The following is a 21,596-nucleotide window of genomic DNA, read 5'->3' as shown; positions in this document are numbered from 1 at the left end:
AATTATAGTTATAGAGTTGTCGACCAATCGGATATTGCCCCCTTTTATACCACTCTAAAATATACAGACTATTTCTGTTCCACAGTCGATAAATCGTCGGCTATCACAATTGCTTTTGATCCATCTTCTCATCTTTAAATAATTGGCACACGACAAAAGCATAAAATGCTTTTATATTTAAAGATTCTAAACCAAGGTACATTACAGAAGTTTACGTGCATTTTATATTTTAATCAGGTTGAACTTATATTCAAAGTGAATCGAAGCTCAACCCCCACTTCTGATTTTTCGAGTGTTCCACCTTGTTGATATAGTATGAGTAGGGTCTATTTTTCTTTCTTCTATTAATACTAACCAGAATCAGACACCTGTGGTCAATCATTAGCAGTTTGAGCTGCATTAGAGTGATTTATAACACTACGACTTGATGAGTGCCTTTATAAGATACCCGTTTGCTGGACACATGAAATGAACACAATGCAGCCTCACCAGCTGTGAATGTTCCGACCCTTGGGGCCTGCCTCAACAGCTGTGAATGTTCCGACCCCTGGGGACTGCCTCGCCAGCTGTGAATGTTCCCGACCCCTGGGGACTGCCTCGCCAGCTGTGAATGTTCCCGACCCCTGGGGACTGCCTCGCCAGCTGTGAATGTTCCCGACCCCTGGGGCCTGCCTCAACAGCTGTGAATGTTCCGACCCTTGGGGCCTGCCTCGCTAGCTGTGAATGTTCCCGACCCCTGGGGACTGCCTCACCAGCTGTGAATGTTCCGACCCCTGGGGACTGCCTCGCCAGCTGTGGATGTTCCCGACCCCTGGGGACTGCCTCGCCAGCTGTGAATGTTCCCGACCCCTGGGGACTGCCTCAACAGCTGTGAATGTTCCGACCTCTGGGGACTGCCTCGCCAGCTGTGAATGTTCCCGACCCCTGGGGACTGCCTCAACAGCTGTGAATGTTCCGACCTCTGGGGACTGCCTCGCCAGCTGTGAATGTTCCCGACCCCTGGGGACTGCCCCACCAGCTGTGAATGTTCCCGACCCCTGGGGACTGCCTCGCCAGCTGTGAATGTTCCCGACCCCTGGGGACTGCCTCGCCAGCTGTGAATGTTCCCGACCCCTGGGGACTTGGTTTTACATGTACACGCAGTATGTACATTTATATTCTATTTGAAATTTCATTTCTGTCATGTGAAGCATTGCAGAAAAAATTGTCAGGGTCTATATATCCCAACAAACTCTAGGCTTATAGAGAAATGTTTTCCCTTTCCTATATATAGGGAGTCCAGGACTACCTGCAGAAGGTCCCAGCCTCTCTGTATGTATGAAGTAATACAAATAGTTTTTATGTTCTGATAAATGTTTTTAGAACCAGGGATCTGCTTTAAACATCTGACATTTAACAATCAACAACTTTGCACAAACCAACAACAATGTTCACATTTACAGCTGGTACACAATTTTAATATTGTTATACCTAAACTAGAATATATATACAGTATATATATTCAACACAGTACAACTACGACAGGAATTTCAAATCTTTATCATCGGATAAACAACACTTAGTGCATATTATACATTGTGTTGATGATTAGATACACGTGTGTATATAACATAGTAACACAAATGATGAAGGAAGACAATTTAATAGCTTGTGCCCTCACTGGGCCTCAAACACACAATCTGCGTTGCCTAATCGCCAAGCCAGAAATACCCCCAACTTATACTACTGTGTCACATCCACGTCCTTAAAAAAGAATTTCCAATGGCACCATGATGGTCGGTCTGATACACCCTGACATGATCAGTGATAAATCTTATATTAGATGATATACAAAATGTACATACATGGATGTGAATTGTATATACATATTCCATTTAAGTGTTAAAATCATCAAAGTTGGAGGATAGCACAGGCCATACTTGTAGAATACCCAGAGAGGTAATATAAAATGGCATATGTGCGTACCCACAACAGACCTGTCAACACTCATAATCCCATTTTCTTAATTACTAAATTGAGTGTACATTTACTGTCAGAAAAATCAAAATCTTCATTGTCATTCATAAATATCACAGAATATTTTAATACATGTTTTCACAACTAGTGTACAGTTCTACACTTATCCAATTTTTAATTGAAAAAAATGAGTCAAATTTTCTTCAGGAAGAAAATCAAATACTTGTATACTCAAAACTATCAAAACATTTTTCAATCATTATGTGTATATGTACAAAATTTGACAAACGTTTTAATATACAGCATCTATGTGTTGATATTCCTTCTATCAACTTTTCGTTTTTTGTTGCTTATTTTCAACGGTCAATAATTCATCGTTTCCCAGGGCTATGCCACACTTCACTTGCTGTCCGGTTTTACACGTGAACTGGAAATCCTGAGGAGCCTCAAACACCAACACAACAGTAGAGCCCATATTGAATTCACCAAACATTTCACCTTTTTTAACCTTCACACCAGAATTTCCTCCATCACAGAATGATTTGTCTATGCTTTCTTTTCGTTTGTTCTCAGCTTTGTTTGTGGCCAAGTCCTGTTAAACAAAATATATACATTGTACTAGAAAATAGTCATTTTAAAACTTATATAAAGGCTATTCATTGTAAAATTTCATACGTAATTACCCAATAGTTTTGACTATTGTACTGTGTACACATTTACTTTAACTGATTTTCATAACATCAAGATAGTGTCCTGAGAGTGTTGACCATGTCTTGATCTGTCACACATCAATGTCTTTATCAAACAGTGCAATGTCTTGATAACATTGCAAAATAACTTAGTAATAGATAATATTTAGGAAATGTTGTGACTATTGGCATCATTTCAACATTAAATAAGATAAGATAAAACTATCTGAGGTTATATTTTATAAAACATCAATCCATCTAAAAATGTCATTATTTAATCTATTTTGAGCTGATCTGAGCTGATCTGACTAAGTTTGAACTGCTATACCTCATCACAGTAGATTTTGATAGAGCCCACGTTTGTGGCCCCTACAGGGACGTAGCTGAACAGTCCATGTTTCCACGTGCCTAGGTACACCACCCTCTCATTATAGTTAAACAGGTCCTTCACACACTCGGCAATCCATGGCCTTACGCTTAGCAGTTTTCCTGTAATAAAAGGCACAGTCAAAATTATATTTACATCTTATAATTAAATGGCTCTATCTTGGTGCCGTTCTTGAATTTTCACTATGATATTTCCCATAAAAAAGTTAATAGTATTCAAACTCACACTTCAATCCTCATGTTCAGTTGTATAGCCTAACCCAATTCATTAGGTGAGTTATTACAAGGTAAAAACATTTCTATTTTAAGTAAGAGTGACGACCTTGACCTTTGACCTTCGGATTTAAAAAGCACTTTCCGTAAGGTATAGATCTGCATGATGTTTAGTTTGACACAGGCCCAAGGGAACTTGAGTTATCGCACAGAAACAATTTTCTGTTTTTAGTAACAGATACCTTGATCTTTGACCTTCGGACCTGGAAAGCAATCCAAAGCAAACACTTTTGGTAAGTAAAATCTGCATGAATTAAAATTTGAGTTTGATCGGCCCAAGGGAACTTGAGTTATTGCGCTGAAACCTCTATGTGGACGACGTGCTGACACAGACGCTGACATAGTGATACCTATATGTCGTCTGCTTGTTACCAAACAGGTAATAGAAAGCTGACCTATTTTCTAGAATGTACATAAGCCCCATTTTGACACTGGGGAGAGGGCTTACTTGAGAATAATTACGATAAACACATCAGTCCTATACTAAGATGGAAGGAAAATACATTACCTGGGAAATGTCTCCTGAATGTGATGGTCCAGTCGACTGAGGAATGGAACCTATGGTAGTCCCCAGGAGCTAGGTACACAACACAGTAATACAAAGCGTTACCCGGACGGATGTGTAGGCTTTTATAGTAATCCTCATCTGATATGTAATGCATGTTGTTTGTTAGCGGGCCATTTATCCACGTTGAATGTCCAAAAAACTGCCTCAGAGAATATGTCACCCCTTTTACCTGTTCCAGTTTTCCATCTTTGACCACACCAAAATGTAATATTTTACCATCCGATGGGCAGGTCTGGCAAGTGAAATTAAAAAAAAAAAATAAATAAATAACGGAGAAGTCACAAATCAGACACACAAGGATGTCGCCCAAGCCAAGGAAATCCATACAGCTACTATATGTAGTATTTAAACTTCAGAAAGGAAGCAACATTCCAGTCTTTTAATTCAATAAATGATAGCTCAATGCTGTAAAACATAGATTTAAACACTTGTTACTAATAAAATCTAGCAGAAATAAAGTCAAGTGCAATGTTAGATTATATGAAATAACAACTTGTAGCAACTTTGATATAAGGTTAAAAGATTCATTAGAATTATTCCATATTAACATTAAATGCCTTTAAACAAGGGACATAACTCCTATTACATTAGTTTTTAAGGAAACTCTCGAATCTACATTGTAGGTGCACAACTGCAAGGTGAGGTCACAAACTCGTATCTGAAGTTCAGTATTGCAAGCTTGGTATATATGTAACCCTGATAAAAATTAAACAATACTGAGAAATAAAATTCCTGATGCCATCAGAAATGAACAACAACATCTATCAGACATTTCTCTACATCATATTCATGTGAATATACCAGGAAGCTGAAATCCTTGGTCGGCAGTGTTCGCAAGCTTTATATACATGTACTTTAAACTCTACACTGCAGTATCAACTTGGTGTCTTTTAAGTGACAGAAACTTAAACTTTAAATTCAACACTGCAGTGTCAACTTTGTGTCTTTTAAGTGACAGAAACTTAAACTTTAAATTCAACACTGCAGTATCAACTTGGTGTCTTTTAAGTGACAGAAACTTAAACTTTAAATTCAACACTGCAGTGTCAACTTTGTGTCTTTTAAGTGACAGAAACTTAAACTGTCTCTACAGAAAAAAAAAATATGGGCAGACAGCCTCCATCAGCCCTACTCATCTTTCACCTGACTTCATTGCACAGAGTAGAAAATGTTGAAACTTTCAATTTTAATCTGATAGTTTATATGTAATGTACTACATATACATATGCCCAATCAAACTATCTGAAGCTGAAATTAAGTCATTCATGAAATACCCTGTATTTCATCTTCCCAGTAATTATATACAAGAATCTTATTTAAAACCTTGCTATAAACTTTAATATTACCTTATAAAACAGATATCAGTCATATTATTTTAACATAGAGTGATCCACTGAAACAAAGACCTACCAGCTCATGGTTCTCATCAATTGGACGTGCTCCCGGTTTTAGCGGACGTCGAAAAAATTCGCCCAAACTAGAGTAATGTGTGAGGTCTTCATCCGCTGCTTCACTCAAATCTACCTTAAACATGTTAACATAGAGTCTGAGTACTCGCACTTGTAACCAGCTCCAAAGCTCAATCCGGGACAACCGACCACACAGTCTTGAGAATGATTCCAAAGGCAATTTCTTGTAGGTGTTTTCCTGGAGAAAAGGAAAATCACAGATCATATATGATTCACTGTACCAGTAACTAATTTTTTTTTGCCAACCGAACTTTCATTGTTAAAATAGATAAGCCGATTGACTCACATTGATACCAGAGTAACTTTAGGAACAGAACGGAGGGCTAGGACCTGGTATCACATCACACAAAGGTACACACAAAAAAAAAAAATTACTCTCTGTTGTGTGAAGTTTTGTGGATATCTATACACATTTGACCCTAAAATGGGTTAAGGTTATATATACATGTATGCATTACAATACAGATAGCATTTACTCCAGATATAATTATACCTCGGCTCATATGAGTAACGCTACTAGAGTTAGAAATATTTTACAGATCATATAAACTAACTTTTCTGAGCTCATCCATCAAATGTTTAAAATTCTCTATTTTCAATATTTTGTTTTGTATTCTTTAATGTACTATCTAAAGCTATGGTCATTAAAGGTCAGCCTCCCCTGTGTGGGTTTGGCTCAGTATTGTTTAATGTCCTATCTAAAGCTATGGTCATTAAAGGTCAGCCTCCCCTGTGTGGGTTTGGTTCAGTATTGTTTAATGTCCTATCAACAGCGATGGTCATTTAAGGACGGCCTCCCCTGTGTGGGTTTGGTTCAGTATTGTTTAATGTCCTATCAACAGCTATGGTCATTTAAGGACGACCTCCCCTGTGTGGGTTTGGTTCAGTATTGTTTAATGTCCTATCAACAGCTATGGTCATTTAAGGACGGCCTCCCCTGTGTGGGTTTGGTTCAGTATTGTTTAATGTCCTATCAACAGCTATGGTCATTAAAGGTCGGCCTCCCCTGTGTGGGTTTGGTTCAGTATTGTTTAATGTCGTATCAACAGCTATGTCATTTAAGGACGGCCTCCCCTGTGTGGGTTTGGTTCAGTATTGTTTAATGTCCTATCAACAGCTATGGTCATTAAAGGACGGCCTCCCCTGTGTGGGTTTGGTTCAGTATTGTTTAATGTCCTATCAACAGCGATGGCCATTTAAGGACGGCCTCCCCTGTGTGGGTTTGGTTCAGTATTGTTTAATGTCCTATCAACAGCGATGGCCATTTAAGGACGGCCTCCCCTGTGTGGGTTTGGTTCAGTATTGTTTAATGTCCTATCAACAGCTATGGTCATTAAAGGTCGGCCTCCCCTGTGTGGTTTTGGCTCAGTATTGTTAATGTCCTATCAACAGCTATGGCCATTTAAGGACGGCCTCCCCTGTGTATTGTTTAATGTCCTATCAACAGCTATGCCATTTAAGGACGGCCTCCCCTGTGTATTGTTTAATGTCCTATCAACAGCTATGTCATTTAAGGACGGCCTCCCCTGTGTATTGTTTAATGTCCTATCAACAGCTATGGTCATTTAAGGACAGCCTCCCCTGTGTGGGTTTGGTTCAGTATTGTTTAATGTCCTATCAACAGCTATGGTCATTTAAGGACGGCCTCCCCTGTGTGGGTTTGGTTCAGTATTGTTTAATGTCCTATCAACAGCTATGGCCATTTAAGGACGGCCCTCCCCTGGTGCCAGTCTCATACCTGAAGTTTGTGTGCATTTTGGGATCCAGAGGCTGCAGTCTGTTTGTCTCCTTGTAATAGAGTACATTTGTGTCTACTAGCTACTAGTGGTAAAATGTAAAGTACTCCAAGTTTATTTTTACTTTTTAGATGATATTGTATTGCACTGAACATTTTTCAACAATAATTATTAAAATGTCGGGCGTGTTATCACTTACAACATATTGATTGAACTTTCGAGGACGAATAACAGCAACAGCGACCCCAACACCGACTGTGATCCCGAGGTACTTGCGCCACCATCCCTTCTGTCTAGGTTGGTACCCTGTGGTCTCTGAAGGCAGGAAATAATTCTCAGTCAACATTATTGATATATACATATATGATATAGGATGGATGGGACTCTTTGGTTTGTACATCCATATCAATTATCATAAAATTCAGTTTTTTCTCTTACTTTCAATCATAAAACTCATACTAGTATATTCTATTGACAGTGAACATTCAGAGATTTCTATGGTGATGACCTACTTGATCATTTACTATATACATTTGTATTTTGAAGTTATACAAGAAACTTGATTTAATCTATTGGTATTCAAAATAATTTAAGTTAAAGAGAATTTTGAAGTAGATTTTCACTGAAGACATACCACTCCATGATCTGTGAAAGACTTGTATAACACTGACACATCCTCGTGGTCTGGTACGACATGGAGTGAGAAACAGTCTCTGTACTGCAGTACCACTACAAGACACAAGTATACACACCTCTTCAAGATATTACTATCTTTAACTGTTTTCATTTGAAGTTTTTAAGAAAATATTTTTCTGATATTCTTTGAACTTTTAATTTTTAAACTACATGCATCTCTTATATCTACATAAACTAATGCATTACTCCATTGTTTTTGGATCAAGCAGCAGAAAGCAAAACTTGACACTCAGAACATTATTTGAGATGTTTTAGCTAAAACATATATAGAAGTTTTAATTTTAAGTTAGTGAGCCTGTTTATTGGAAATTTATAAACAAGAGGCCCATAAGGCCTGTATCACTGGATATTTCAGTGAATATAGCAAAGAACCCATAATTTATTTTACCATACAAATACTTTCCCCATTTTGGGATCTGCCTCTCAGTAGCATTCACTTCTGTCAACTTTTCCCTTTAACTAAATTAGCATTCTGATTCCAAAGAAAATTCATAGTAAACTAGAATACTGACAGGTGGTCACTGGTCAGCAAGGTCCCTGTCGTGCAGCTATATATCCCACACATACAATTATCAAGAAACTATCTGCCAATATAGCTGAGGTTCAGTTTGACATTTAGAAAAAAGTAATTGCAAGTACAATGTAGGAAGCAAACTATACATTGATGTGTTCCCTTTACATACCTGTATATATATGTTACTCATTTGTAAAGTTTTGTCTGTTTTATTTAGTTAATGCAGGGCCATTGTCAGAGATCATTTTTCCCTTGGCCTTAGGACCCAAACAGCCTTACACTTTGACACAAAGACGCAAATTTGGAGAAGTTACTTTTGATTGATAAAAAAACTTTTACAGATTTTTGTCTAAATCCTGTGCAGGAATGGACTTATCTTATTTTATTCATAATACATATAATTGCATCAGAAATACAAATCAAAATTTGAAATAATATATAATACACAAGATTCACTACAGACACTACTGTAATGGTATATCTTTATCTGCTTGTCGTCCGTGGCCAACTCCCCGTGTGCCCCACCCCCAAGGTGTGAAGGGTGACCCTCCTATATCTGTGTGTGCATGGATGTCCATGGACACGGGCTCGTTTCTATTAAGGAGTATTTATGAGTAAAACTTATTAGAGTCCGTTATAGCATACATATTAGACTACATAATTATGTATGTCGGACTAATCCCTGATACCGGATCAACTAACTCCTAACTACATGCACAGGCGGAGGCCTAATATATTAGCTTTGGGGCTATTGGAGGTTAAACAGTCGAAATATATTTCAAACAATGTACCGTATGAACCATAGCATGATGGTGATTACGAATTAACAATTACATTTATTAAGCTCATTCATTAACTCAGAGCAGATCTTTATTTTGACAATATATAAAACAAAATATTATGGGTAACAAAGCGAATATATTTGTTTACCTTGATAACCGCACACTGTGTAGCATGGAAGTCGCCATGTTGGACTTGAGGTCAAAGGTTATTCGGCACCGAGTCAATATTAGCCCTGGTAGAAAAGGTCCGTCTAGAAGCTTCTCTATTCTTGCCGTTGTTGTTGTTGCTTTCCCTTTTCCCGCACATAATATGCACGTAGCAGTGTCTAACAGTTTTGTTTTTTAATCGAAATTGTTATTTTTATCAGACATAATTTTTGGATGATTTATTAATTGACCATAATTGAGTATTGAGTAATCTCCAATATACATGTATATCAACACCGTGGATCAGCAGCATACAATTCACGTGCGATGATGACAATAATGAATAGCACCATGTCTCTCCCTGCCACCTCTTAGTTAAGAAGGATGACGATACTGTCAGTGTATTGGCCTATAAAAAGACACCTACAGCCCAATATATCCCTTCCAGACTCGCCACCACTTACAGCAGAAGTTGGGAGTTTTACGAACGTTTCTGAATAGAACTAATTCTATTGTCACAGAACAACAGGACAAAATATCTTAACAGAATCATATTCGTTCCGCTATGAAGGCAAGTGTATATCTGTAGAGGGTATGTCAACAGATGAAAGAAACCAGAGAGAACAAGAAAATTACCACCAAGAAAAGGATGAGAGAACATGTTGTCATCTCGTACATAAATGGGTTATCCGAACCAATCTAGATGACATATCACGGCTTTGTCCTCACAACAGTCACGAAACCCCACTCTCCAAAACATCCTCGTACATACCACATGTAAGGACAAAGACCGAAGAGGCTGTCGCAGAATGTATACATGTATATATATAAAGATCAGAATCACGAACTGCGACATACAGATATAAAGGAAAGTTTTGGGTCCGTCTTCAAGAACACCAGAAAGACTTAGAAACACAAAAGTGAGGGACATTTAAAATATCAGAAAGGAAAAAGTCCCAGTTCAATAAATCTGCAATAATGTCGATCATGCCACACATGTTGTGGACTGGGAAATTCCAAAGTGATTAAAACGGGAACAAGGGAACAAGTATACGGGATGAAGGTGACATGTTTCTAAATGTAAGTACATTTATTTTGCTCAAAAGCCCTGAATTCTTTTAAGGCCTGTTAAACGTACATCAATGCCATTGACATTATTTCAGCTTGTATTGTAGTCGCCCCTTGCACCAAAGCTTTGAGCAAGTTTACAGTACTACTGGATGACCATTGCCAATAGGCTGTTGAACGTTTGTCATATTTTTCGGTATCAAAAACTTTTTATTAGACTATCAAAAGCATATTTTAATGGAATTCTTGGCAAAATTGCAGCAGTTAAGAATATTACATAGAGTTCTGGCTTTGATATGTAGTGTTGTTGATTTTATGTTTTTACCTGTTTAAACATCAATACCTACTCATATGAAATATGTTATGGACAGGCGAGCAAAGTTATCCTTAAACAGGTTACAGTTTTTACTTTTTCAAAAACCGTTGTATAAATACATTTACTGGAAGCTGTCATGGCCAATTTGTTGCAAGGACGTCAAACCTATAAAACATGTCCAGTATGACTTATCAAAATTGTGAAATACTAAATGGTCTCTAACACAATGCTCACGGCATATAGAGTATAAACAAAATTGGCTTAAAAAGAAAAACACGGAACATACGCTCCTGAAGGATACGCGTCTTCAATTGTGTAATGTATACATTTACGAGTTATGTTTTACTGGTAGTATTCTCAAAACTGAAACCAGAAAAGTTACAACAAAGCCACAAGGCAGCATACTAACGTTCATGGAAGTTTAACTTTGGTCGCTCGGTTCAGTCTTCACTAGACGCCATATTGGAGAAAACTTGAAAACCAGACACATAATTATCGATAATTTCTATTTGAAATCATCACCAAGATCCAATTATGTGCTTTAATTTTATTAATATCAAAGTGCAGAAGTGTCATCAATATGAAATATATCACAATTTGCTGTCCAAGTGTTTGTATTTTGAGTATGAAAGTCAAGCACAACGCAGGAAAGATCGGCGGGAATCTCCAATTTTCGAAAAGTCCCTATGGGGTTTTCGAGAATACGGATAAATGACAACAATGTGCATGATAATCAAGACCACATTCCATAAGTATGATAGTTTTTGGTTAATGTGGTAACTTTTGTAGTGGCCTAGATAAAACAATGTGCTTTTTGTGTGCGTTTAAAATTGACGATGTTTTGGTCGGACGTAATGGCTGCTTAATTACAAAACTTGGACATGTCGATAAGACCCAATGGATTTTAGAAAATACGGATAAATGGCAACAATATGCATGATCAATAAGACTATATCCCATAAGTTTGATAGTTTTTGGTTAATGTGGTAACTTTTGTAGTGGCCTAAATAAAACGATGTGCTTTTTGTGTGCGTTTAAAATTGACGATGTTTTGGTCTGACGTAATGGCGGCTTAATTACAAACTTGGACATATCGAATAGGACCCAATGGATTTTCGAAAATACGGATAAATGACAACAATATGCATGATCAATAAGACTATATCCCATAAGTTTGATAGTTTTTGGTTAATGTGGTAACTTTTGTAGTGGCCAAAATAAAACGATGTGCTTTCTGTGTGTATTTAAAATGACGATGTTTTGGTCTGACGTAATGGCGGATTAACCAGAACATGTCGAATAAGTTCCAATACTATGATACACACATGCGCAAAGCCCGATTTACCTGCGCTCGCGTGTGTTTGATAGGAGACAAGACGCTCTCGATAAGGGATATGCTTGAGTTGTCACGAATAAAGGGAGCCACTACGTGTACGGGGAAATAGCGATGTTACTAATCTCTCTGTATATATGTCTCTGGTATTTATGAGTAAAACTTATTAGAGTCCGGTATAGCATACATATTAGACTACATAATTATGTATGTCGGACTAATCCCTGATACCGGATCAACTAACTCCTAACTACATGCACTGGGGCTAATTGGAGGTTAAACAGTCGAAATATATTTCAAACAATGTACCGTATGAACCATAGCATGATGGTGATTACGAATTAACAATTACATTTATTAAGCTCATTCATTAACTCAGAGCAGATCTTTATTTTGACAATATATAAAACAAAATATTATGGGTAACAAAGCGAATATATTTGTTTACCTTGATAACCGCACACTGTGTAGCATGGAAGTCGCCATGTTGGACTTGAGGTCAAAGGTTATTCGGCACCGAGTCAACATTAGCCCTGGTAGAAAAGGTCCGTCTAGAAGCTTCTCTATTCTTGCCGTTGTCGTTGTTGTTTTCCCTTTTCCCGCATATAATATGCACGTAGCAGTGTCTAACAGTTTTGTTTTTTAATCGAAATTGTTATTTTTATCAGACATAGTTTTTGGATGATTTATTAATTGACCATAATTGAGTATATCAACACCGTGGATCAGCAGCATACAGTTCACGTGCGATGATGACAATAATAAATAGCACCATGTCTCTCCCTGCGACCTCTTAGTTAAGAAGGATGACGATAATTTGTATATATAATATATTGAGTATCTAATTCAAAAGTACATATCCGTATATGTACAATTGTATATGAAAGCGGCGAGCCTTTAAAACACTAGGCTATTTGTGCCTAATGATGTCTATGAAAGAGTATTAGCGTCAATAAGATAAAATATAAGTAGTTAATTGATACACGCTATAACGAAAAACATTTCTTTGATACAATGTCCATTGACACATAGAATATTTCAAAGTTGTCTGTTTGATTTATGATGATCAATGAGGCTTGTTAACTTTTTCTTTTCGTTTTCCTCTTTTGAATTTTAGAATTATAATTCAGAAACTAACTTAATAGTGCTTTAGTTGTTGAGGTTTTGATAAAATATTATCAACAAGGCATTATCATTTGTAGACTTGGTTATGTATACGGACGCTATTCTGGAAAGAGTTCAAAGTCAAACGGTTTAACTTATTCGCACATATAAGAAATTCATTTTATGATTTTCAATGGACATCATCACGTTAATCTAAAAAAGCCAGTATTGACAATATTTCTATTTTGCTAAATCCCCATCGGAAGTACACATTTATGTTTAGGTGAATCTCATCCATCGTCAGAATGTGTAAATGCGTCGTATGCATGAGTTTATACAGACTTTGAATACGTAATAGAGTGTGTTTTTCGCGCGATTGCGTGTTTCGATTTGCGTTATTATGCGTTCTTTCGCGTTTTTTCACGTTAATACGCATTTTTCTGCGTTATAACGCAAATAAACATCTAAATTTCCGTAATAACGTGTATCAAGTAACTATATTTTATCTTATTGACACTTATAGGCTTTCGTAGATGTCTGTGCTTAATGTATATTACATGTAAATAAAAACACACTATGCTTAGGTTTATGATTTTATTTCCAATTCTGAAGGATATACATTGTACATTCGTTTTTCGTGACATTGCTTTCAGTTTTGACTTATATTTATATACAAGGTCACTTCAAATTGATACAAATATAGTGTTATATAGACACGTTTTACAAACATACACATAATCTGTTGGTCAAGATGATTCTTCCTGTTGATGATTTAAAACGTTTGATTTATGACAATCCCAATAACAACGTTGAACATGATAGCACTATTTCCTGATCATTTCCTGTTTGTATCTCGCCCATTGGGTTCACATATTTAAGTATTGGTGTGCGAGCGAGCCAACTCCAAATAGTGACTCGATCAAAGGGTGAACCTAATTTATAATTATCCTGTGGTATAGCCAATCAAATAGTATCGTACTCTATAGGTAAGTTATGTCAGTTGAAAATCTCTGTCATATCACAAGGCTTTTCGTAACTTTCTAGAATGCATCTCTGCTCCCCTGGAATACGTCATAACAAAAGTGAAAGCTCTGTCAGCCACATCTTGTGGATAAAACAAAACTACTAGTTGAACCTCAATGTCACCATACCGCTAGATCGACTGGCTTTGAAACGGCTTCTCTGTGATCTTCAAACGAAATGCACCAGCTCGGCGATTGGTCAGTGTTTTCCCGACACCTAACTAATATACCTAGTTGTGTCTTCACTTTTGCCATGACATATTCCAGAAGCCCCAGAGTTTTGAGGATGTGAACACCAAGGCCCTCTTGTGATTTGATAGACGTTACTAAGGGTTTATCATGTGTAATATTTACCCAGTACAAGTTGTATGTAAAACACGCGAAAATGTACATTGTATCGATATCTTGTATACGCTTTACTACAGATACGTCAATCTCTGACGTTGTCTTTATTGCGGATGTAAAATTATATGTTCAAAAAAATGTACATATATGTCCACAAATGATATGAATCACAAAGGGGTTTGAAACAAATGGAACACAACTTGAAAAAATTGCGATTGAAAAAATGCACATTATCAGGAAAACCAAGTATGAGTTTCATGCTTAATTGAACACAGTCTTTAACATTATCGTTATGGGTGACTATTAGATGTTATCGCTGGATAACGATGGGTGATGTTCTCGGTTATATAGAATAGCAGACTAGGACAGATAATATACATGTTAGTTCTTTTTGTCTTTAGAGGTCTGATTCTGTGCTTGTGTACTTTTGTTTTTGAAACAATTGTTCTTATTAAACACCCGTTTGCTTCTTCTTGTGTGTGGGTGCTATAGAATGCACAGCACCCAACCACACACCTTAACACACACAAAAACAACAGTTGTATTGTTTTCAGACACACCATACGCAAACTACTCTCTTCCAGAACTCGCCTATTGCATTACCATTATCTTGCAGCTTGTTTATATCTATAAACGGCCTCTATTTCAGTGACAAATCGCTTGGAATGTTCTGGTATAACCACCTGGTTATCATTCTGTTGTAACTTATACGACTAAAATCGCCTGTAGTACGTGTACTCATCCTCTTTGAACGATGGAGCTACTTATACGAATATAAGTCAACTGTTATCAATATGGAATATAACTGGTGTTTCGAAAGTAAAGGCCACTTGATTAATTAGGTACAAAGCAGCTTTTGTTTACTTTAAAATATAAATTTGATGTACTGTTGATTCGAATAAATTCCTATATATGAACATTTGATAACCCCTTAAGGAGTTCTATATATATCTAAGGTTTAAAAATGAAACCTCATGACATCCTATGACGTGCTTATGCATGACTTCAGAATGGAATAAACACTTGGTGTCTTCATTTATAATCCAGCTTCTAAATCCGAAGACATACAGATCACGGAGAACGTCGAGCCTGCTGATGTAAGCCTCGACCGTCTCCCTTAAGATGTGAACTGGATTGCCGAGTCTCAGGTTGAGCTGTTTAACTGTTTGGAGGTCACCGTTTTGTAGGGCGTGAGGGATGACGACGAGTTCCGTGGGAGTTATGTCTAAAGTTATTACGTCTATTGTTTTCTGAAAAGAAATATTTATAAATAAAAAAACACGTCTAAAACGAGGCTTTTAAAAACATGAAGATTCTTCAGAACTTTGATTTCCAAAATCGCCAGTGTTCGTAAAAGGACCGTTATCTTGTCACTACAGTGCATGTATTCACATCACGATGGCCGTAATGGCGTCGTATATATTGTCACTACAGTACTCACATCACTATGACCGTGATGGCGTCGTATATCTTGTCACTACAGTACTCACATCGCTATGACCGTGATGTCGTCGTATATATTGTCACTACAGTACTCACATCGCTATGACCGTGATGACGTCGTATATCTTGTCACTACAGTACTCACATCGCTATGACCGTGATGTCGTCGTATATCTTGTCACTACAGTACTCACATCGCTATGACCGTGATGGCGTTGTATATCTTGTCACTACAGTACTCACATCGCTATGACCGTGATGTCGTCGTATATCTTGTCACTACAGTACTCACATCGCTATGACCGTGATGACGTCGTATATCTTGTCACTACAGTACTCACATCGCTATGACCGTGATGACGTCGTATATCTTGTCACTACAGTACTCACATCGCTATGACCGTGATGACGTCGTATATCTTGTCACTACAGTACTCACATCACTATGGCCGTGATGGCGTCGTATATCTTGTCACTACAGTACTCACATCGCTATGACCGTGATGACGTCGTATATCTTGTCACTACAGTACTCACATCGCTATGACCGTGATGGCGTCGTATATCTTGTCACTACAGTACTCACATCGCTATGACCGTGATGGCGTCGTATATCTTGTCACTACAGTACTCACATCGCTATGACCGTAATGACGTTGTATATCTTGTCACTACAGTACTCACATCGCTATGACCGTCATGGCGTCGTATATCTTGTCACTACAGTACTCACATCGCTATGACCGTCATGGCGTGGTATGTTCTGTCACTGCAGTACTCACATCGCTATGACCGTGATGGCGTTGTATATCTTGTCACTACAGTAGTCACATCGCTATGACCGTGATGACGTCGTATATCTTGTCACTACAGTACTCATATCGCTATGACCGTGATGGCGTCGTATGTTCTGTCACTACAGTACTCACATCGCTATGACCGTAATGGCCTCGAATATCTTGTCACTACAGTACTCACATCGCTATGACCGTGATGGCGTCGTATATCTTGTAAAGTGCTCATTCGTCGATGGTTACTGAATCCTGTGTAATTGTTGATTCCTTCAGGAGTATACAAGAGTCTGTCTATGTGTGGTCTACCGGTACGCTTTATCCTAAAATAACATTCAATGAAGCTTTCAGCGAAATCAAAGATACGTACATTTGTAGGTTTTAAACAGACGCAAACTGAATGTGTTTTATCATAACTGACTGTAATTATAAGTTGTTCTAAACTCTGATACGAGGGATTATTGATATATTATGAGCCTCGTTTTGAAGGAGGTACTCAATGATGTTCATTTTAAGTCCTACTATTCTCTGACTAAATAGAGCTGTGTACCAAAGGACTGGTCAATCGATCAAGTTTGTAATGGATTGGTTTGTTTAAACCTTGTCATATAGTTTGTTTCCTTTTAAACTGGACAAATGAAAGTATTATAAATTATGTACACTACTAGTATGACGTCATAAAATGATGTACCGAATTCATAATATCCTAATGAACGCCATGATGAAGCCGCGAAAGTAGTAGGGAGACAGCAGATCTGTGTTTGACGTTTTATTCTATATAATATATGTATATACATACGTACGTAAAAGAGAACTATGACCAAAGAAATTATGTGTTTTATTATAGCTGTCTGTAAGATGTTTTAAACCATGATACATAAAAGAGAGTTACGTATCATTGAAATGATACAGAATGATAACTTTGCATATACCAACATACCCCGGGTCATAGGCGTAGACAAAGCAACCAAATGTCTTTGCTATTTCTTCACTGAAGGAGTAGTCTTTTCCAATGCTGAAACCAATGATGAAAATGTAGAAATAAAAGCAAAACATTAATCTTATTATGCTTCTTGGTATATTATAAAGAGTACTTATGAATGATGATACAATTTTTGAAATGCTATGTTTAATGTCGAGAGATAGGAAAGATCGTAGTAGCTTTACCGAAAGGTACTTGATAAGTTGTCTTCCTCGGCACAAGGAGACAAGGTAATACTATTCGTGTTAATTATGTTCTATCGTAAACTGTAGACCATATTAACTTATAATGTCTACATTACGATAATGACCATCATCGAATTCAATACCCGAAAGAATAAACGATACAAGGATCGGCCAGGCTGAATTCTTCATCTATACAAACATCCCAGCCTCCCGGCCGTTTCCTGCCCAGCCTGACGCCCTGTTTACAGGGGATCTGTTCACTCGACAGGTACCTGTAACGGAGAAACACATTAGACTAACCATTAGTGTGATATGTGTTTACAAGGAATAAGTCAGTCATCTTGTCTTACATTTTTTATGTGTGAAACATTATGTTTGATACAAATCTGAAGGAGAACAAGGGAATGTGGTCGATTGGACATTACGCAAGGACATGACCTCTTGTCTTTTATATATGATAACGATTGAGAATCTGAAGGAAACAAACAACTTTATCACTCCCTTAATTAGGCTCCATAGTGTAAGGTTTGACTGCGAATCAAATTAAAGCAATTAAAAGAAAATGTCATTAACTAATCAATTAAAAAAACCCATTTTTTAATGATGCTTTTATATTCCTTACGGAATACCCCGAGTTTATGAACTGTGGTATAGAGATGGTAATGATCTATGACTGTAAACGTATTTGCCCTATCGGTATTGTGCCAAGACGTACTTGTGGTAGAGGGAGGCCAGTCTAGACAGATTGTACGTCACGAGGTCAGAGTGTGGCGGGATCATGCAGCTCTCTAAGTGAGATGTTGGAGTTGTAGAAGCTGTAGAAGCTGTAGGAATCACATCCACTTGTTTCTGTAATATAACAATATAAAGTAAAATAGATCTAGAGTTTTTATGTATGGTACGATTCGGTATCCTCATCAGCATCCTCGGTACTCCAGTTACCTTCACTTTTGTTCTCAGCCACGTAAATGAACGTTACCCCTGGAATATCGAGGATGTGTTCTCAGAGGATTATATTAACACATATACCAGTGTACCAGTAAGTGAATTTTCCTCATCAATCACATGTAACAATGGATATATAACTGCATCATACAGCTGTTTCGTCATTTAAGGATTGATCAGTGATGCTTGTGGTCAAAAGAAAAAGAACATCTACTAGAAGGAATGTTTGGGATTGCATAATTAACCTAAGCAAATGTTTGAATATAGGCGGGGATCCACTTACTCCTTCATTTTATAAGTTTGATAATTTGGATATCGGATAACAATTACTGAACAACATGTGCAATCCGTTAATAGATCCAGTAAACATGTATCCAATGACGCAACAGTATTATCATCCAGAAGGGAGGTCGGGGAAGACAGTGTTTACATACAGACGAGGAAGAGAAGAGGACAAGAAGTATGGTGATCAGTTTCCTACCCAGATAACATTTTTATTGAGTAAGAAGGCTCTCGGAATAATAGTGATCTGCATAACATTCCACATTCAAACAACATACTTCCTAAAACGTTGCACAGATCTTCAGTCAAACACGCGAGTGTGAACAGTTTGAATTATACTAGTACCAAGAACTATCGGCACAAGATTTGGGATATCGAAAAAAAAATCAGTTTGCTGTATAGGATATGCGAAACTAGTCATGTTTATTATACCAGTGCAAACTTTTTACGTCCTAATATCACGTCAAATACTAACAGTGTTACTATAAGTTTTTGGCATATTTTACCTTATAAACCAAGTCCATCCACAGCAGGGGTAGGCTTAGTCCAACAATACTCGTTAGCCAAAGGAAGATACACGACCAACATCGCCTAGGCATGGTCCGCGTCTTCGTGAAACAAAGAGGTAAATCGACTACTCGATATGCTTAAGTAAAAATATCACTGAACGATATTTTCTGGGGTGTTCTTCATTAAAACATTAAAATAGTTAGCGAATAGGTATTGAGAATGTGATTTAACCATGATTTAAACTAGACTATCGTTAGTTACGTCCATGAAGAAGAATACGCTTACTGTCCGGTTCTCCTGATCCTATCTGTGTAAATATATCTATTACTCTTATTCACACCTGTGTGGTAACTAGTCAATAATAATTTGACATTGAGGAGTGGTATGGTGGTTTATATCAACATAACTTTTACCAGATGCATTTGAACGTGTTCCCCATTTTAGATATAACTGCGATATAAAGAAAGTTCACACGTTGTTTTGCGTTAATACAGAATCTTTCCTTTCAGAAATGCAGCTATAGTTAGTGTGAGAATTCTACTTAGCTGTACTCATAAGGCGCCACTTACTTTTGGATCTTGTTTCTCTTCTTTCAACAGATTTCTTATTCCTAATGTCTCTCTGAACATTTGTTTGTTGTCTTTAGGTGATTTTTCGCTACTGTGAGGATGACATCGGGTTTCGTCCCCTAGCTACCCGAGACATACCAGTGTTTATAATGCTCGGCATTTTAGGACTGAGATGATTGATTCTCATCTCGTCTGCCGTTAGTATAATGTGACCAGGTGGGGTGTCCTGATGGATGTCTTCGGCAGTATACGTCAGGGAGACAGCACTATAATGTCGAAATCACTTCCGCTCAATCACAGGAGGACAAACACGACTGTTCCACAACTTCTAAAATCACATTCACTACAAGCATCCAGCTCGCACAAACGAGAGGCCGTTCTTTCATGACCATATTAAAACAATTCAAATCTAATCCAAGCTATTCCCTGAGAAATTATAATGCAACTAATTTAACCAGTCAATTTTAAAAAGCGATGTAACAAACAACTGGACTGATTTTATCTTATAAGGCGACAAAGCAAAACAGTTATTAGACCAAGGTTAGAGGGACTGTCTCATGCAGTATTGTTCTTATTGAACACATGTTGACAGTTTATAATATATGAATTTAATATTAATTAAACCATAACTTGTCATACATGTGTTAATTGGCACTGTAAATTGATGTGAGCCGAGATAAAACACCATACAATGCTAACGATTAGGAAGGTCTGGTATACATTACAATACCCGGTTCTATGTCTGGAAATACAACAGCTTTACAATCATTAGGTATATCAATCATCGTGACGTCATGATTATCATTTGTTATAACTAATTTGAAAGGACATGGTTCTAATCCTGTGATCAGTACAGGTACACTCAATAGAAACAAGTATAACCGTTTGACATTCGTGACGTCATTATGTCCGATCTGTGTATACTACAGTCAGCAGTATACGTGTACTTCCTGAAGGTCTTGCACGGTCGCAATTTGTACTGTTTTACGGACACCTGTGTACAACCTTCCAACACGTAAACTGGGTTTCATCTCATTTGATTGTTCAGATATTAGATACAATAGGAATTGGACAACATGCAAAACAAGTAAAAGTTCTTTACTCATTGTTATAAACAGTTAACATGACCATGTTGGAGACAGAAATATCGATTTAAACAATAAAGATATTGCACTATAAGTATCCTTTTAACTATCAATCACACAATAAGAAAATCACCAAAAAGGACATTTGGTTTGGTTAAGTAATTGTTACCGTCCTATTTACAGCTGAGGTTATTTAAGAACGGCCTTCCCTGTGTTCGGGATGGATGTCTGTGCGTTTGTTTTCTTGTGATAGCCCGGACCTGATACCAACTTTATAGTGCTACCTCATTGAAGCATACTGCCGAAGACACCCAGCAGGACACTCCACCCAATCACATACTGGCGAACCAGTCGTCTCAATCCCAAACCTGCTGAGTGATGGACAGGGCATTACGTAGC

At 37.5% G+C, this 21,596-nt stretch overlaps 2 protein-coding genes across 3 annotated transcripts; both read right to left on the bottom strand.

The window, feature by feature from the left end:
* Nucleotides 1-1,523: 1,523 nt before the first annotated feature.
* LOC117333454 (phosphatidylserine decarboxylase proenzyme, mitochondrial-like) lies at nucleotides 1,524-12,435 on the bottom strand. Of its 2 annotated transcripts, none has more exons than XM_033892754.1 (7): nucleotides 12,383-12,435; nucleotides 7,713-7,807; nucleotides 7,278-7,393; nucleotides 5,284-5,520; nucleotides 3,814-4,105; nucleotides 2,974-3,134; nucleotides 1,524-2,548 (listed from the first exon to the last, which is right to left on the bottom strand). In XM_033892754.1, the coding sequence occupies exons 1-7, from the start codon at nucleotides 12,418-12,420 to the stop codon at nucleotides 2,285-2,287; spliced, it is 1,203 nt and encodes a 400-aa protein (XP_033748645.1). In that variant the 5' UTR covers nucleotides 12,421-12,435; the 3' UTR covers nucleotides 1,524-2,284. The 2 variants fall into 2 exon arrangements, with proteins under 2 accessions (XP_033748645.1, XP_033748646.1); XM_033892755.1 differs by lacking the exon at nucleotides 12,383-12,435 and adding an exon at nucleotides 9,219-9,282.
* Nucleotides 12,436-13,631: 1,196 nt separating this feature from the next.
* Nucleotides 13,632-20,112, bottom strand: LOC117333453 (methyltransferase-like protein 24). Its single transcript, XM_033892753.1, has 6 exons — nucleotides 19,540-20,112; nucleotides 18,522-18,655; nucleotides 17,950-18,078; nucleotides 17,580-17,654; nucleotides 16,827-16,962; nucleotides 13,632-15,655 (listed from the first exon to the last, which is right to left on the bottom strand). Exons 1-6 carry the CDS (start codon nucleotides 19,630-19,632, stop codon nucleotides 15,347-15,349), a joined length of 876 nt encoding a protein of 291 aa, XP_033748644.1. The 5' UTR covers nucleotides 19,633-20,112; the 3' UTR covers nucleotides 13,632-15,346.
* Nucleotides 20,113-21,596: the final 1,484 nt, after the last annotated feature.

This window comes from Pecten maximus, chromosome 8, assembly GCF_902652985.1.
Source record: "Pecten maximus chromosome 8, xPecMax1.1, whole genome shotgun sequence".
NCBI lineage: Eukaryota > Metazoa > Mollusca > Bivalvia > Pectinida > Pectinidae > Pecten > Pecten maximus.
Note: the sequence above shows the minus strand (reverse complement) of the source record. Positions and strands in the feature narration are given on the sequence as shown.